Source organism: Suricata suricatta, chromosome 16, assembly GCF_006229205.1.
Source record: "Suricata suricatta isolate VVHF042 chromosome 16, meerkat_22Aug2017_6uvM2_HiC, whole genome shotgun sequence".
Classification (NCBI taxonomy): Eukaryota; Metazoa; Chordata; class Mammalia; order Carnivora; family Herpestidae; genus Suricata; species Suricata suricatta.
The window spans coordinates 50,492,426-50,510,935 of NC_043715.1; the positions used below are offsets into that span (position 1 = coordinate 50,492,426).

At 50.9% G+C, this 18,510-nt stretch overlaps 1 protein-coding gene across 4 annotated transcripts; it reads left to right on the forward strand.

The window, feature by feature from the left end:
• Positions 1 to 1,134: 1,134 nt before the first annotated feature.
• ZNF114 (zinc finger protein 114) lies at positions 1,135 to 12,193 on the forward strand. Of its 4 annotated transcripts, none has more exons than XM_029925345.1 (4): positions 1,135 to 1,352; positions 1,769 to 1,846; positions 8,758 to 8,884; positions 10,397 to 12,193. In XM_029925345.1, the coding sequence occupies exons 2-4, from the start codon at positions 1,844 to 1,846 to the stop codon at positions 11,494 to 11,496; spliced, it is 1,230 nt and encodes a 409-aa protein (XP_029781205.1). In that variant the 5' UTR covers positions 1,135 to 1,352; positions 1,769 to 1,843; the 3' UTR covers positions 11,497 to 12,193. The 4 variants fall into 4 exon arrangements, with proteins under 4 accessions (XP_029781205.1, XP_029781206.1, XP_029781204.1 ...); XM_029925346.1 differs by lacking the exon at positions 1,135 to 1,352 and adding an exon at positions 1,368 to 1,396; XM_029925344.1 differs by lacking the exon at positions 1,135 to 1,352 and adding an exon at positions 1,375 to 1,422.
• The last annotated feature ends 6,317 nt before the right edge of the window (positions 12,194 to 18,510 follow it).

Here is an 18,510-nt window from a genome sequence, read left to right on the forward strand (position 1 = left end):
CATCAGGGGCACCTGGCTGCCTCAGTTGGAGAAGCGAGTGACTCTCGATCTCGGGGTTGTGAGTTCGAGCCCCACCTTGGGGATAGCGATTACTTAAATAAATAAAATATACATTAAAAAAATTTTTTTAAAGAATATACAACACCAAGCGTGAACCCTAAGGTACTGTAGACTTCGGACCATTACCCTGTACCAACGTCGGTTTATCTCTAGTTAAAAGAAGTATGGGTCACCTGGGTGACTCAGAGGGTTAAGCATCTGACTCTTGATCTCAGCTCAGGTCTTGATCTCCCGGTGGTGAATTGGACCCCTGCACTGGGCTTCACACCCAGTGTGAAAAACAAATTAATTAAAAACAATTAAAAATTAACTAATTAAATTTTTATTAAAATTAAAATTTTAAAAAGAGCATTCTGGTCACTAATGTTCATAAGAAGGACACTATGTCTGGTTTGGGACAGCGGACATATGGGACATCTCTGTAGCTCCTCGGTTTTGTTGTAAACCTAATACTGCTTTAATAATAATAGTAATAAAGTCTTTTTTAAATATATTTTTTTAATTTTTTAATGCTGTTTAATTTTGAGAGAGAGAGAGACGGCGTGCAAGCAGGGGATGGGCAGGCTGCACGGGATGGGCAGGCGCAGAATCCAAAGCAGGCTCTGAGCTGTCAGCACAGAGCCCCACGCTGGGCTTGAACCTACAAACCATGAGATCATGACCTGAGCTGAAGTCAGACGCTTAACCCCCTGCGCCACCCAGGCGCCCCATAAAGTCTGGCTTAAAAAACAAATTTAGGAGCTCCCAGCTGTCCCAGTCAGGGGTGCGTTGGACTCTTGATCACAGGGTTGTTTGAGCCCCACCTTGGGTGGGTGGTTACTTTTTAAATAACGAGTTTAGGTTTAGAGTGATATTAGACCGTGTAAGCCTCAGGGTAGAATTGCATTACCAGAAATGAGACATTTCATAAAAGCTTAATTGATTTCACTGACTTCCCCTGGCTCCCTGCCTTTCTCTCCTAGAGAGCCTGGGAGCCGGCGGGGCTGGCCTCTATCTTGGAGGGAGGGCCGGAGGGGAGGGGCAGGGTGGAGGTGTGGCGGGGAGGAGGCGGGAACGGGGCGGGGGTGAGTGGGGAGGATGTCACTCAGGCCTGGCTGGGGACCGTCCGAAGCAGTCTCCGAGTCGCGGGTGCAGGCGGTATTCCGCGGACCCGCCTTGACGCGGTCGGGGTGGGGACCTGGAGCCGCGTCCCCGCCGGCTGGCGTCCGGCGGCTGTTCTCTGCCCTTGGAAGTGGGGATGGGAGGACGTTCCTGTCGCTCGCGGCAGGACCGCCGGTTCGATCCCAGTAACGGTCAGCACAGGATTTTGTTAGAACTCTTTGCGCTGACCCCGCAGGTCACCAGCTAGTCGGGGCTCACGGGGTGAGGGAGGCAGAGGAAGGACAAGAAGGGGGGGCTGGGAGGGAAACTGAGGACCCCTCCTCCCGACTGTGCCCTCGGGAGTGGCTGGGGAGAAAGTCCTGCAGGACCCTCGGTGCGGGGGGGGGGGGGGGTCCCAGGGCGGGTCCTGGGGTCCCCTCCCTGCTGGCTCCTCCTTCCCCTGCCCCCACCCCTTCAGCCGTCCATTTGGGGGGGGGGGGTCCGGAAGCAGTTACGAAAGGCCCCGGCTGGACGAATCGCTGCCGTCGATCCCCGTTGGGGAGGGCGTCGCGTTTTACGTTATTTGCTTCTTATTAATTTTGCAATCCCGCCCCTCCGTCGTCCGCAGCCCTGCAGCCGTCTGTCTCGTGCAGGGAATGAGCTCTGGGGCCCGCAGACGCGTCCAGAAGCCGGTGCCGCAGGGATGGTGAGTGTGCGGGTTGTGGCCGGGCCCACACCGCGGGCGGGACCGGGTCGGGTTCCGGGCAGTCGGGAGAACCTGTCCGCGGAAGCCCGGGTGTCTCGGCCCCGGAGGGGAGGGGAGGCCGCGTGCTGAGCCCTCAGTGCGCCCCTCGTCCTGCCCCCCGGGGAAGGGGCCGGCCCCCACACCGTGGGCCCGGGGGTGCGGGGTGCGCAGGGAGAGATCGGCGTGCAGATCGGACCGGGGTGTGGGGCGCGGGGGTGCCGGTCGGATCCACGAAAGCCTTGCAGCCCGTCGTGATGAGGGCGCCCTGGAAAGTTCCGGGCACATTCAGCTCGAGAGAGGATGGGCCATCGGGTTCTCTTCTCCCAGAGAGAGGATTTCGGGGTCTGAGTCTGGCCCAACGGGCACTTTCTTCCTTTGCGGGGAACCGAGACCTCAGCGGAGGGCGTTTCTAAAAGAGCAGGTGGAATGGAGTTCAAGTGGAAGTGGCAGGATCAGACCCCAGGGTCTGAACGAATTGTGTTTGTCACTTCTCTACCCCAGTAAGGTCGGGGTCCGGACCCTCCCCGGGAGGGGGGTGTGTCTCATCTGCCAGAAGCGGATCGGATCATCTGCCTACCTGCTAACCTGGTCCTGCCCAGGATCGGGCATTCCCTCTGTCTGTTTCCCACTGGCCCCAGACTAGTGTGTCTGAGGTCACCAGGGACTCACCTAGAGCCCCAGTTGGAAGGTTTGTGGAAGGGTTGGAGTTTTTATAGGCTGGGGGGCGGCACGCATGGAGGGTGGAAATCAAGGTAAATGTAAATTGACCCGGGCTTAGATAGGTTCAAACTGAGCCGAGTGTAAAGGAGTTATCCGGTCTGGATGTTCCCTTGGAAACTACAAGGTCAAGATAGAGGAGGAATGCGGTGTCCCAAACCCCTTATCGGAAGTCCCGCTGCAGGTTGCAGATTGAGGCTGCGTCTCCGTCAAAGGGACTCAAGATCCCCCAGGCCAGAGAATGTTCTTTTCTTCCCGACGTGATAAGATATCAAACCGGCTACAAGTTTTAGGAAACAAAGTTTATCAGTAAGTTAGGAAACAGTATAGCAAGGGGAAAAAAAGTCCCTTTGACTTCACTGCTGGTTCCCTCCCTGTCTGATCCCAACGCCCAAGCACTTAATGCCTTTATATAATTTGAGGGTCACAGTTCCTTTTGGTTTGTGAAAACCTGGATTCACCTAAACCTTAGAGGAATGAATACAGGGGGGATCCTGGACACCCAACATCAATTTTTGATTTTGAGATTTTCAAAGTAGGACGGTTGCCTCTTTTTTAAATGGAATCGATGTATTTAATTTTTGATTTTGAGATTTTCAAAGTAGGACGGTTGCCTCTTTTTTAAATGGAATCGATGTATTTAAGATGTGGGAATTCGGTTCATGAGTTCGAGCCCCACATCGGGCTCTGCGCAGACAGTGTGGAGCCTGCTTGGGGTTCTCTCTCTCCTTCTCTCTCTCTGCCCCTTCCCCTTTTGTTCTCTCTGTGTCTCTCAAAGTAAATAAGTAAACTTTAAAATATTAAATTAAAAAAAAAAGCTGTGGGAACACAGTTCCTCCTGGAAGATCACTGATTTCTGGCAGGTTATGGCCCTGGAGAATTCTAAAGCCATTAACTCTTTGCAATAGAAGGAATTTTTATTATAGCAGGAAAACATGACTTGAGAGTAAAAAAGTCAACCTCGTCAGTTGCATTATAAATTCTTTAATTGTAAACTGTATTTTGCTTAATTTTTTTAATGTTTATATATATACATATTTTTTTTTTGAGACAGAGACAGAACGCAAGCAGGGGAGGGGTGGAAAGAGAGGGAGACACAGAATCTGAAGCAGGCTCCAGGCTCCGAGCTGTCGGCACAGAGCCCGATGCGGGGCTCAAACCCACGGACTATGAGATCATGACCTGAGCCGAAGTTGGACGCTTAACCTACTGAGCCAGCCCAGTGCTCCTGTATTTTGCTTAATAATTTATTTCTGGAATATGTCACAGATCAGTGTGTTTGAAAACTTGGTGTGGTGGGGGCACCTGGGTGGCTCAGTTAAGCATCTGACTTTGGTTCAGGTGATGATCTCACAGTCCGTGAGTTCGAGCCCCGCATGGGGCTCTGTGCTGACAGCTCAGAGCCTGGAGCCTGTTATGGGTCAGCTTATGGAATGTAATGGGTTAAACTGCTTATGGAATGTAATAGACAATTTGCTGCAAACTACTTCCCCATCCCTTTTCTATGGTTGCTAAGATCCAGCCAAGACCACGCCTACAGACAAATTTGCTTAGTCACTATGATTGGTCATCTTATAAAAGAACAAAACTAAATTGATAGTTTCCCACCAAAACTAGTGTCTGTGTGTCGCAGTGTAATTGGCTACCACGGGATGCTGAATATGTGTATATAATCCCGCTGCAACCTTTGCTCGGGGCCGTTCTCTGCACTGGCTCTTACCATCAGGAGGTCAGGTCTGGCCCAGCTGTGAATAAAATTTTGCCAAAATTTTGCCTCGCTTCAATTCGGCGTTTGGTGGTCTTTTCAACGTTGCCCTGCTACAGAGCCTGCTTTGAATTCTGCGCCTCCCTCTCTCTGTCCCTCCCCTGCTCATGCTCTGTCTCTTACAAATAAACAAAAGAGGAATGCGTGGGTGGCTCAGTCAGGTAAGCCTCCAACTTTGGCTCAAGTCATGATCTCATGTTCGTGGGTTCGAGCCCCGCGTTGGGCTCTGTGCTGACAGCTCAGAGCCTGGAGCCTGTCTTCAGATTCTGCGTCTCCCTCTCTCTCTCTGCCCCTCCCCGCTCATGCTCTGTCTCTCTCTGTCTCAAAAATAAATAAGACATTAAAAAAATTTTTTTTAATTAGAAGAAAAAGAAAAATTGCTGTGGTTTGAGTCGACTTAGAAGCCCCTCCTCCATCTGCCCGAGTTCAGTCTGTTCAAGACCCGCGGCCCCCCAGGGGCCACTGCCTTTTAGACCTTTGCATATCTTTTCAGGGCTCCTTATTTGTCCTTTATTCCATGAAAATGAGCCCGTTGTACACTCTTCTGCAACTAATGTTACAGATTCAGAAAAACTTCCTGACCAAAGGACCAAAGGCAGCAAGCAGGTCTTTGGAGACAGACTAGGGTATTTGATTCTATAAAAGCGTTACTGGGGGAGGGGCAGCTGGGTGGCTTGGTCAGTTAAGCATCTGACTTCTGCTCAGGTCATGATCTCACAGTTCGTGGATTCAAGCCCCACTTCCGGCTCTCTGCGGACAGCTCAGAGCCTGGAGCCTGCTTCCGATTCTGTGTCTCCCTCTCTCTCTCTGCCCCTCCCCCACTCACTCTCTGTCTCTGTTTCTCTCAACAATAAGAAAAAAACTTAAAAAAAATTGCTTTAAATATTACTGGGGGGGCCCTTGGCAAGCTTGGTGGGTTGGAGGAGCGTGTGACTCTTGATCTCAGGGTCATGACTTTGAGCCCCACGTAGAATGTAGAGGTTATTTTTTAAAAAATAAATAAGTATACTTAAGATAAAGATAAAGAATAAAAACATTACTGCTAAAGTTTCTCAGCAAGATAGGGGCGCCTGGGTGGCTCAGTTGGTTAGGCCTCCGACTTCGGCTCAGGTCAGATCTCATGTTTGTGGGTTCAAGCCCCGAGTCAGGCTCTGTGCTGACAGCTAGCTCAGAGGCTGGAGCCTGCTTCCAGTTCTGTGTCTCCTTCTCTCTCTTCCCCTCCCCCTCTCATGCTCTGTATCAAAAATAAATAAAATATTAAAAAAAAAAAGTTTCTCAGCAAGATAATGGTGTGGCCACATTTTAAAAGGTTCTTTGCTCTTTAGAGCATTTCATTTTCCCTGTATTATGTGTGGTCACACTTAACGTGATTTAACGCAAATGGTTAGAAAGTTATTTTGTACTGGAGCACTTGGGTGGCTCAGTAGGTTAAACATCCGACTTTGGCACTGGCCGTGATCTTGAGGTTCGTGGGTTTAAACCCCTCCCCCTCCCCCAGCCCACCACCCGACTCTCTGCTGACAGCTCCGAACCTGGAGCCTGCTTTGGATTCTGTGTCTGTGTCTGTCTGTGTCTCTCTCAAAAATAAATAAATATTAAAAAAGAATAGAAAGTTCTTTTGTACTACCAAGCTTTCTCCCCACCTCTCTATTTAAAGATTTTATTTATTTTTTTAAATAACTTTTTAAATGTTTTTATTTACTTTTGATACAGAGACAGAGCATGAGAGGGGGAGGGGCAGAGAGAGAAGGAGACACAGAACCGGAAGCAGGCTCCAGGCTCTGAGCTAGCTGTCAGCACAGAGCCTGATGCGGGACTCGAACCCACGAATGTGAGATCTGACCTGAGCCGAAGTCGGAGGCTTAACCGACTGAGCCACCCAGGCGCCCCTAAAGATTTTATTTTTAAGAAACCTCCGCACCCAACGTGAGGCTCGAACTCAAAACCCGGGGATCAAGAATCACACGCTCTATAGCCAGCCAGGAGCCGCTGTACTGCTAAGCTTTTTAAAACCGAGCATGAGAGGTACCTGGCTGGCTCAGTCAGTGGAATGTGGGACTCTTGATCTTGGGACTGTGGGTTCAAGCCCCATGTTGGGCATAGAGATTACTTAAAGTAAAATCTTTTCAAAAATAAATGGAAAAAATGAAAGCAATAATGGATTGGGTGGAGATTACATGGCAGAATAAATCAATTAAGCTTAAAAATTTTTAAATGTTATTTTTGAGAGACAGAGCATGAGTGAGGGAGGGGCAGAGAGAGAGGGAGACACAGAATCGGAAGCAGGCTCCAGGCTCTGAGCTGTCAGCACAGAGTCCGACGCGGGGCTTGAACTCATGAACAGTGAGATCATGACCTGAGCTGAAGTTGATGCTTAACCGACTGAGCACCCAGACGCCCCAATAAAATTAAGTTTTAATATGTCAATTAAGTTTATGAAAAATTTCATAAAGACAAGAGTACATAAAACTTAAGAATTAATCTTTTTATTTTATCTTGTATTTTCCTTTGTTTTATTTTACTTTACTTTATTATATTGTATTGTATTTTAGTAAGCCCCATGCCATGGGGCTTGAGCTCAGGACTCTGAGGTTAAGAGTTGCACACTCTACCAACTAAGCCAGCAGGCACCCCACAAATAGAATTTTTTTTAAATAATATAATAAATAGGTAGGTTCTCAGATTAAAGAATTGGATGCTGCTGTTGGTTAGATGGCCTCGGCCCATCCTTGACCCCACTGCCTTGCTCCCTTCTGGGGTTAATCACCATCTAGAAATTTTTAAAATTTATTTTGAGAGAGCGAGCACTTGAGTGGGGGAGGGGCGCAGAGAGAGAGAGAGAGAGAGAGAGAGAGAGAGAGAATCCCAAGCAGGCTCCATACCGTCAGCTCGGAGCTTGACACACGACTCAAATCCACGAACACTGAGACCATGAGTCCAATGACACCGAGAGTCAGACGCTCAGCCCTCGGCCACCCAGGTGCCCCACCATCTTGAAGGTTCTACCGATCATTCTTTCGGTTTTCTTTTCTCTTCCCCCGTACGTGTACATTTGAAGCATTTTCAGACCTGCAATGAAATGATAGTCATAATAAAACGAACACCCGTAGAAGTGTAAAGATTTGCAGTGCTTCTGTGTTTTGCTTGATTTGCTGTTTGTATGCAAATGTGTCTTCACAGATGTTCATGCCGTTCTGTTTTGTTTTGTTTTGTTTTGTTTTTGGCTGCACCGTCTGAGAGAGACTTTTAGCCATTGGGACACATAGCTCCTTGTATCTCAGCGCGTCTCCCCTGGAAACAGTGCGGTTCTCAGTCTGCGCCTCTGCTGCTGACCCACGTTGTAGCCACGCCCACCCCTGTCGCTACTTGGACAAGCTCCGCCCTGATCAGTTTTGTCCCCGCGTTCTTCCGCTCTCCACGCGGAAGTTTCCTCTGCCGCTTGGCGGTGGAGTGCGGACTGCAGGCCAGCAAAACGGGCAGCGACGGGGAACTTGTTAGAAATCCCACGCTCAGGCTCCTCCCCAGACCTAAGGCATCCAATTCAGTTTCGAAATTTGGTTCCACAACATAAATCTTGGAGTAGAATTATAGGTAGTAGATTTGAAGCTATCAGATCATTTTTTTTCCTTTTTTAATGTCTTATTCATTTTTAGAGAGAGAGAGAGAGAGAGAGAGAGACAGTGTGAGCAGGGGAGGGGCAGAGAGAGAGGGAGACACAGAATCCGAAGCAGGCTCCAGGCTCTGAGCTGTCAGCACAAAGCCCAATGTGGGGCTTGAACCCACGAACCATGAGATCATGACCTGAGCTGAAGTCGGACGCTTAACCAACTGAGCCACACACACGCTCCTGTTTCCTTTTTTTTTAATTAAAAAATTTTAATGGTTATTTATTTTTGAGAGTTTTAGGCCAGGCGTGGGGAGGGGAGGGGGGAGAACACAGGATCCGAAGCAGGTTCTGTCTGCCATGACAGCACAGAACCCAACGCGGGACTCGAACCCACAAACCATGAGATTGTGACCTGAGCCAAAGTTGGATGCTTAACTGCCTGAGCCACCCAGGCGCCACAGGGATATCAGATTTTCTGTATTAAAAAAATTTTTTTTCACAAAATGATTGTAGCAGTCCACACAACAGGTTTTTGGAGGTGGGTTGTTTTGTTTTGTTTTTTGTTTTAAATTTTTTAAATGTTTATTTTTGAGAGGGAAAGACACAGTGTAAGTCATGTATATATATATACATGACATCATGGTACCTCTTTGACATGCGCAAACGCCTTATTTCCAAATCGGGTCACCTTCATAGGTACCGCGGGTTAAGACGTCGACCTGTCTTTGGGGAGGGGACACAACTCAACTGCTAACAGAGCCCCAAACGGGGGTGTTGTTTTAGGACTCCGTGACCTTCACAGACGTGGCCGTGAATTTCACCAGGGAGGAGTGGGCCCTGCTGGACCCTGCGCAGAGAAATCTCTACAGAGACGTGATGCTGGAGAACTGCAGGAACCTGGCCTCCGTGGGTGAGGACGCCCCCCTCCCGCACTTACCGGTGGCGGGGACCCACGTGCGTCAGGCACCTCCCGCCTTCCCGGAGGTGTGCTGAGAAATGGAACCAGGGTAGCTCAGTAACCGAGACGCGGCTGCTGCCCCCAAGTGGTGGACGCGGGGTATTACCCCACGAAAGAGGGAATCTGTCCATCGCGGTACATTTGTATTCTCTCCGTGAGTCCCAGCCCTTGGTCGACCCTCCGGGGGGTGAACACGGAGCACAGTGCCTTCAGGAGGAAAATGGAAGGGCCACTTTGTTGCACACTCACGTGCTTAGCGTCACAACCCCTATAGACCAAAGCGTACACCCCTGTTTCAGGGAAGGCTTCTGTTTCCTGCACCATTGTCTTAATGTCATGTGCTGTCTTGTGTTCCCGTGACCAGGATCTCAACAAGGCACCCTAGTCTGGTCTCACATTTGGAGGAACAAGAAGCAGGTCCGGGGTAATTTTACCCATGCACCTGCTCGCATGAATCCTTACAAGGAAGGATTTCACAATGTGGAATTTATTTCATTTTTTTAATGTTTATTTTTGAGAGAGAGAAAGAGACAGAGTGCAAGTGGGGGAGGGCAGAGAGAGGGAGACACTGAATCCGAAGCAGGCTCCAGGCTCTGAGCTGTCAGCACAGAGCCCGACACAGGGCTCGAACCCACAAACCACAAGAGTCTGGGAAGTCCAAGGTCAAGGTGACAGTAGGTTTGGTTCCCAGCCAGGACTCTCTTCTTGGCTTGCAGACCCGCCTTCTTACCGCCGTGTCCTCGCGGGCTAGAGAGACAGGGAATTCTGTTCTACCTCCGTAAGGACACCAGTCCCCTCATGGGGGCCCCATGGTCACATCCTCATCCAGACCTGATTAGCTCCCTGATGCCCTCCCCCCCAAATACCATCGCCGGGGCGGGGGGCTTCCACATACAGATTTGTGGGCGACACAAAGTCAGTCCGTGGCCGACTGTCTGTCTAGTCCTCTTCCATGAGGCTACACCTTCCTCACTACACCCTCCCCTGATCCCCGGAAAACCGTTCCTTAGCAAGTCGGGTCCACACAGAACCTGCCCGCACTGCCCTCGAGCCCCTGACACAGCCCGAATCCCTGGTGTCTTTTGGTTCTCTTGCTCTTTGCTCTTCCGTCCCTTTCATGTTTTCCTCGCACACGCTGAGCGACCATTTGAAAAGAAACCCACCAGGGCGCCTGGGGGGCTCAGTCAGTTGAGCGTCTGACTTCAGCTCAGGTCATGATCTCCCGGTTTGTGGGTTCGAGCCCCGCGTCGAGCTGTAAACACGGAGCCTGGAGCCTGCTTCCGATTCTGTGTCTCCCTCTGTCTCTGCTCCTCCCCTGCTCACGTTCTGTCCCTCTAACTCTCAAAAATAAACGTTAAGAAAAATGAAAAGAAACCCACCTGGGCGCCCTCCTACGTTAGATCATCTCCAATCCCCACCGTACTGCTCAACAAAGACCTTCACTCTGTGTGCCCTTTATTTCAGATTCGGTAAATCAACACAAAACCAAGAACTCAACCCCTGGGCAGGACATTCTCTCCGAGAAGACGCTTCAGGGAGGAAGCAGAGTGTGCGCCATGAGCAACAGTTCCTGGCCGTCCCCTTGGGGAGGAGACTGGACGTGCCCCGAAACAGAGGGGCCGCTCTGGCGAAGGGAGTGGGGACTGTGGCAAGCCGCCGGGCTCCATGACCAGGGCCAGTCTCTGGTCAGGATCCGTGAACATCACGCAACGAAGGACGGTCCTAAACCAAGCGCAGAGCTTGTGCCGCCGCCGCAGAGCGAGTTCGTGAGCCCCTGCGTCCCACCCTGGGGCTCCGATATTCTGAAACAAAGTCCTGTCCTCGTCAGCCACCCAGTGATCTACAGAAGCAATGAATATGATCGAGCTTTATGGCAAAGCATTGCATGGGCCTCGGTTGCGAGAAATCCGACGCAGCCGGGGCCACACACGTGGGCGCCCGGTCCCGGTGTGCTTCGTGCGGGTAACGGAGGGTGCGCCGGGCTGCACGTTCACCAATGGGCTCCGTTTGGAAACGCCTTTGGGGAGGCCGTTTCCCTCCGCGTATACAAGACTCCCGGCACAGAGACCACCTGTGAGCATGCGTGTGACGTCACCGTCCAAAGCAGCTTGATCCCCGAGGCCAGGAGGCGCTACCACACGGCAGAGGCCAATTGTGAGCACAAGCAAGGTGAGAAACGCCCGGCCCGGCCCGCGGGTTCTGACGCACGCTCGAAAACTAAGCCTGCAGGCGGGAAATACAAATGTCCAGAATGCAAGAAGTCGTACCTGTATCAGTCCTCGCTCCTGAGACACATGGACCTCCACACCGGAGAGAAACCCTACAAATGCCAGACGTGCGGGAAAGCCTTTAAATATTCCTTACACCTCAACAAACATTTACAAAAGCACATTATCAAGAAGCCCTATAAGTGTGGGCGATGCGGGGAAATCTTCAGTGAGTTCTCGAAACTTACGGAACACAGGAGGGTGCACACCGTAGCAAAACCCTACAAATGTGAGGAGTGTGGGAAAACCTTCATCACGCCTCACAGGTTTAAGAAACATCAAAAAATTCACAACTGACGGGCACCCGGCGAGCCCATCCGGAAAGGCGCGACCCCAAGGGCGTGAGTTCAAGTTCCACGCTGGCCGTAGAGATTGCCTACATAGGTAAATACACTTTAAATAAAAATCACAGTTGCGAGATGTCCTATGAATGCAAGGAATGTGGGAAAGGCTTCATTAGTTTTCTCAAACTACCGAGCCCCCGTGAGGACGTTTTGGAAGGGAGGGAGCCCGTTTTCCCTGAAGGATAGAAATGGGCCCATTCACCCATTTACATAGTCACACCCTGTGGAGGGAAGGTCTCTGGAAAGTCTACTCTTTTTTCACCGTTGGTAGACGTTTGTCCCCATCTTGGAGAGACACCCGATGAATCTAAGGACTATGGAAACGCCTTCGGTGTTGTCTCAATGGAATCCTTGTAAGAATCACACTTCCGGAGACTCGTCATGGGGGTAGGGCAGTGAGAAAACCCTCTTTCAGCATTCATCCCTTAAATTCCCCCAAAGCCTACATCCTGCAGAGATACTAGGATTGTCATAGATACAAGAAAGCCCTTCTTCCCCGCTCCTAATTCCAAGGCACAGATGAGTAAACACGTAGGAGAGAAGCACATTCATGTTAGCATTGCTGCCTTCCATCGCCGCATCCTTCAGCCGCGACCAGAATTCATTCTTTGACAGCCTGGTTCTCTAATAAAATCCTACAAGGTGATGAATGGACTCTGTTTGCCTCTTCAACCTCGCCATGTGCATTTTCTTTTTCTTTTTAATGTTTTATTTATTTTTGAGAGAGAGCGCGTGAGCGGGGGAGGGTCAGAGAGAGAGGGAGACACAGAATCTGAAGACAGGCTCCAGGCCCTGAGCTGTCAGCACAGAGCCCGACGTGGGGCTCGAACCCACGAACCGCGAGATCGTGACCTGAGCTGAAGCCGGACGCTGTACCGACTGAGCCACCCAGGCGCCCCGCCTTGTGCATTTTTGACACGTGCTACCTTCGTTACGTATTGACACACAGATGTTCTCACCAACATGAGCCCCTGTGCGAGCCCCACCTCCTTCCCGCTGGGGTTTGCTGTGCTCTCTGATACCATTTTTCGTCGGTTGGTTGATGTTGGTCATGATTTGACTGCATTACGGGCAGAGCATCCGGTCTTTGTGATGCTGATATGAGACACGTGTGCTGATGCTCATTTCATCTCATGGGGCTGACGTGTCACCTGCCTGGCCATACTCCTTCACCCTCTTCACTAAGGATGAGCGTCCCTAGACTTGTTTTTGCAGAGTTAGTCCTGTTGAAGGTTCTCAAATGCATTTTCTCCATGTTCTCATAACCGATAGTGGGTAGATCTTACAGCCCTGGCAGAATTCACCGGCTTGGGTTCCTAGAAAGCGGTTGGAAGGAGAGGGCCATTCTTTTTGTCTTAACTAAGTCCCCTTCGCTCTCCTTCCCAGTTGCTCCTGGGAGATTGGGTGAAATTCCCTGAATTAACACGAGCAACTTGAGGAGCATGGAAATGAAGGTCATGGTCCCCATAACACAACCTTCAAAAGGCAAGAGTCCTGACTCCCCGTGTAGCCTGGTTTCAGGCGTCTGAGTCTGCAACGGATCGTGGTCCTAGACTTAGTACATGAAGCAAGCCCTTGACTCGATTAAGAAGCATTTTGGGGCGCCTGGGGGGCTCAGTCGGTTAAGCCTCCGGCTTCAGCTCAGGTCATGATTTCACGTTTGTGGGTTCGAGCCCTGCGTCGGGCTCTGTGCTGACAGCTCAGAGCCTGGAGCCTGCTTCCGGCTCTGTGTCTCCTTCTCTCTCAGCCCCTCCCCCTCTCATGCTGTTTCTATCAAAAATAAAATATTAAAAAATTTAAAAAAAAAAGCATTTTAGGGGAGATTTTTAAAACCCTGAGTTTCTTTGGTGGTGGGTAGGATCAGGGCTCAGTACCTATCTGAATGGTCAGGCTTTGTGACCATTTCACATGCTCTTACTAACAAAATTTTTGACTCTTGACCGACCAACCTTGTAACACAATACCCCATTAGAGAAGTGTATTATCAAAGTCTTTTTAATTTTTTTAATGTTTAATTTTTGAGAAAGAGAGCACAAGGGGCAGAGAGAGAGGGAGACAGAGAATCTGAAGCAGGCTCCAGGCTCTGAGCCGTCAGCACAGAGCCTGATGCAGGGCTCGAACCCACGAACCTCGAGATCATGACCTGAGCGGAAATCAGCCACCTAACCGACTGAGCCACCCAGGCGCCCCCATCACAAATTTATTAAATGCCCAGCACCTCTAGGTGTGGTCCACAAGCCCCAAATGGAAACTACTCTTGTCCATTTTAGATCGTTTATTCCCCTGCTCAACTTTGTGTTTACTACCCTTGCATAAATCCCCAAAGATATTTTCTAATTTATTTCTATACCATATATGACGCAGGACAGTGGATACATCTTTGTGCCCTGCTCTTCCCGCGAAGGATTAAGTCAGGTGGATTAGAGGTAATGACAGTTCTTCGATTTTCACTACCCTCTAAGTTATTTCTTAGTTAAGTTCACTGAAGAGGGGCAGCTGGGCGACTCGGTTAAGCTTCCAACTTCGGCTCAGGTCATGATCTCACGGTTGGTGGGTTCGAGCCCCCCGTCGGGCTCTGTGCTGACAGCTCAGAGCCTGGAACCTGCTTCGGACTCTGTGTCTCTCTGTCCCTCCTCTGCTCACGCTGTCTCTCTCCCAAAATGAACATTCTCTTAAATTCACCGAAGAGACCTTAGTTGACGTATCTCCCTGTGTTACAAACGTGCTGCATGGAGACCACCTCTGATAGGTGCCCGGGCGGGTCACTCTTGCGTAAGTCCTGCCGGGTTGTACAGCACGCTTATGTCCAATGGAAAAGTATTTCAGAGAGGCTAGCATTGGATGATCCCATTCATGTGAACTTTCCAGAAGAAGATCTGTAGAGACAAGATCGCCCCGGCGGGAGGTGGGACAGGAAGCCGACCGCCTGCCTGTAAATTAGGCTTGATGAACCCGTGAGGGCAAGAAAGGGGGAAGGAGAGAAAAAAGGAACGTCAAAGGCCCTGTTGGATGTCCACGTGCGGACTAAAGGCTAAGTTCAGCTCCGGGCGTTTGGGGAGGACCTTGGGGTGGGGGTGGGGCAGCCCGTGGATGAAAGCGGCTAGGCTGGTTCCGGAAGCGCCACGCCCTGGGCTTCTGGCTCACGCATCTGTCCTCGAATCACCAGCGGGTGCCCTCAGTCTCTCCCTGTCGGCCCCAGACCGGGCTGAGGGAGCTGGTGCCAGTTTTACCCCCCAGGGGGCACCACGCGGGGGGGGGAAAGGATCCAGGCTGGGAGTCAATCCCTGGGCTCAACTCCAAGGAGAGGCGAGGAAGGATGTGGCTTTGGGGACTCCTTCCCCTGCCCCATTGCCTACATCCTCAGTTCCAACAGGGCAGCGTGAGAATTTGTAACAATTGGTTTAACAAAGATCCTTAGTGCTTCTAAGGGCATTAAGGACATTAATTCGTTTTTAAAAAAGTTCTTTTTTATGTCTTTATTTTCGAGAGACAGAGAGAGACAGCGTGAGCAGGGGAGGGTCAGAGAGAGAGGGAGACACAGAATCTGAAGCAGGCTCCAGGCTCTGAGCTGTCAGCACAGAGCCCGATGCGGGGCTCGAACCCACGAACCGTGAGATCATGACCTGAGCCGAAGCCGGACGCATAACCAACTGAGCCACCCAGGCGCCCCGACATTAATTCGTTTAATGCTCACACCAACCCTGTGCGGTGGGTGCTATGTTCCCATTTTATAGCAGAGAAAACTGAGGTGCAGAGAGGCAAAGCAAGCCCGCGGTCACACAGCCGGCTGGGGGCGGGGCTGTCCCGCACCCCACTTGCCTCTTAAGCCCTAGGCGGGGAGGCGTCCCCTGGTGGCGGGGTCGTGACCGTGGGTGTTTGCTGGGCCTCCCCACTGGGATGCAAGCTCTGGGAGCGGCTACCCCGTCTGGGGCACAAAGAGGGGAATTGGGTGAACCCCGCGGAATGAAGAAGGGAGGCGCGGGCCGCAGGACGGCCGCATCCCCTGCTGGCCCCCCAGGCCCTCCCACCGCGCTCTGCTCGGGGAGCTATATTCGCCGCAGCGCCTCCAGCCCCAGCAAACCGGAGCCTCCGGGCGACGCTGGACCAGAAGGAAGCCGGGGCCTGGAAGGTCCGACGGAGCCGAGCCCGCTCGCGGCGGGGCACGGGCGCCCCCTGGCGGCGGAGTCCCGCCAATGCCGCGCCGCCGCGAGACGGGGGTTTGCACCGGGAGGGGTGGGACCGCGTCTGAACCGCAGACGCTCTCAGAACATTCCCGACGGTGGTCTGCAAAGCAGCGCGAGGCTGGTGCCCGTCTATTGGCTTCCAGACCTTTCTGACCGCGATGCACAGCAAGGAATCATTTCCCACCAACATAGCTTCGGGAAATGCCAGCCTGGACGTCATGATTTTTTTTTAAATTCCACTCTATTCCTATTTTGAAATGCTAGTCAGATCCCCTTAAACTGATTTACTCTTATTAAAGTCTCCACTGATAATCAGGATAGAGTTCGCCATGCCCTAGATTATCCTCAGGTGGGTTTTTTTTCCAGCTGACAAAGGTTACGATGGAGAAAGTGTGAGCACCCAGACCACCCCCCAGCGGTATTTCCCCACCGCGTTGTGCCATCTCTGTGCCACCTCGAGAGTCCCCTGGCAGCTCAGATTTCAAGATAAACTGGGCTCAGAGAGGCGAAGACACTTGTCCAAGGCCACACAGGTTATATGCAGCAAGGGCTAGTGTCTGCCTCACTCCTGGGAGGACAGAAATCTCTAAATGCTCCACATGTCAGGGCTGTTAGGGACAGTTTGTCCTTTCTCCATTTTTTGCCAAGAAGATTGTGTTGTCCTGGCCTGCTGGGGTTTTATATACTTTTTAATGTAAACTAAGGACATCCCAGACCTCATGCTTAAAAACATGAATCTTCAGGGGCGCCTGGGTGGCTCAGGTGGTTAGGTGTCTGACTCTTGACTTCAGCTCAGGTCATCTCTGGGTTTGTGCGTTCAAACCCCGCGTTAGGCTCTGCCCTGACGGTATGGAGCCTGCTTAGGGTTCTCTGTTTCTCTCTCAAAAATCAATCAATCAATCTTGGGGTGTAAATAAATAAATCCAGTCTTGCGGTGAAAATATGCATTTATACTTCAGTTGACCGATTTCACCGGCAGAGATCACACAATCTGTCATTGCAGGTAACCTGTGTTGGAAAGTGTGCACAAAAGCGGAGAAATCCACCTGAAGTGTTATGTTTTGTTCCCGTAACTGACCCCTGTGACACTGTGTGTGACAGTAAGCTACGTGGTTGCCACATCACAGAGCACCCGCACGTTCAGGAACGGCACCGCTGAATACACAGGTGGTAATTCACGCTTCCAGGGCAAGGTCAAAGCCAGCGTTGGTCTTTTGTTCTTTTGTGGTTTTCTTAAGATTTTTATTTGTAAGTACTCTACACCCAACATGGGGCTCGAACCCACAACCCTGGCTGCTCCACTGACGGAGCCAACCAGGGGCCCCAGTTGGCACAGTTTGGAAGTCAAGGCCAAACAGTACTCCCCAAGTCCCCACCCAGGCCATTTACAGCTTCATTTAAAGTGGGAAACCACACCTTCTATGCCAATTTCATCTCTACCGATTGTCATACACATGATCACAGGTATTTTTGAGCATCACGTTATGTGCCAGATACTAAGGTTTCGTGTGCACCAATTCATTTATTCTCATAAAAGTCCCTGAGGTGTGTACCGGTGTAGACTCGTTTTAAGGAATGAGGCCCAGGGTACCACCTTCCTTGATTAGGAAGGTGGGGGACGGATTATCTGTCTGGATTTGGGTTAAGTTTAGGCAGGGCATTCAGCAGGACACAGTGGCCAGAAAGGGTGACCCATGATGTCCTTGACCCTCTCCTTCCCAACCACCCCCCCCCCCAGCGGGAAGAGGACAATCCGCTTTATCTCTGGGACCCTGTGGCAGGCATTAGAGCTGTCCACATTGTCTCTCTCCTTCCACATGGACAGATTAAAGTTACAGATCATCGGGGTGCCCGGGTGGCTCTGTCAGTTAAGCATCCGACTTTGGATCAGCGTGTGTGAGTTCGAGCCCCGCATCAGGCTCTGTGCTGACAGCTCCGAGCCTGAAGCCCGCTTCGGATTCTGTGTCTCCCTCTCTCTCTGACCCTCACCCACTCGCGCTCTCTCAAAAACTAATAAATATTTTTTAAAAATTGTTCTGAAGTTACACATCATGAGATGACCTGCTTGGGTCAATAAACGCAAGCCAAGTGACATGTGTCATATCCAGAGAGAAGCTGTAAGAGCTTTGTCAGCTTCACCATCTTCTCAGTTTCCCAGTGCCAGGTAGATGCTGTTCCATTAGCCTGGGTCTCGAAAAGGATGTGAAGAAGGGCCCTTAGGGAACCCACAGAAGACCAGTAATACTAGCAAGTAATAACCCTTTGCTGTATTAGGGCCACTGAGATCCTGGGGCTGTTTGTTACTGCAGCACAGCATGGCCTACGCTGACTGATACATCCCAATTTTCAGTAGAGACTGAAATGTGGTGATCTCAAAAATAAATACGTTTTTTAAAAATTTTTAAAAAGAAAGAATGATGGGGCACCTGGGTGGCTCAGTCGCTTGAGCGTCCGGCTTCGGCTCAGGTGATGATCTTGCAGTTCGTGGGTTCAAGCCCCACGTCAGACTCTGTGCTGACAGCTCGGAGCCTGCAGCCTGCTTCGGATTCTGTGTCTCCCTCTCTCTCTGACCCTCCCCTGCTCTCTCTCTGTCTCTCAAAAATAAATAAAAAACATTTTTTAAATGTGTTAAATTAAAAAAATAAAAAAGAAAGAATGAATGAGTGAATGAATTGCAGGGAAGAGGGACAAGGTAACACATTGCCCCCTGGGCCAGAGGTAAAGGAAGCAGCCGTGTGTCGAGCTTGGTCCCCCACATGTACCCGTATAACAGGGCTGGGCTC

Bases quoted from the DNA above. Each gene is read 5' to 3' on its own strand.
- ZNF114 (XM_029925345.1), top strand. The intron at 8,885-10,396 runs GTGAGGACGCCC...CCTTTATTTCAG, and splicing joins CAGGAACCTGGCCTCCGTGG to ATTCGGTAAATCAACACAAA.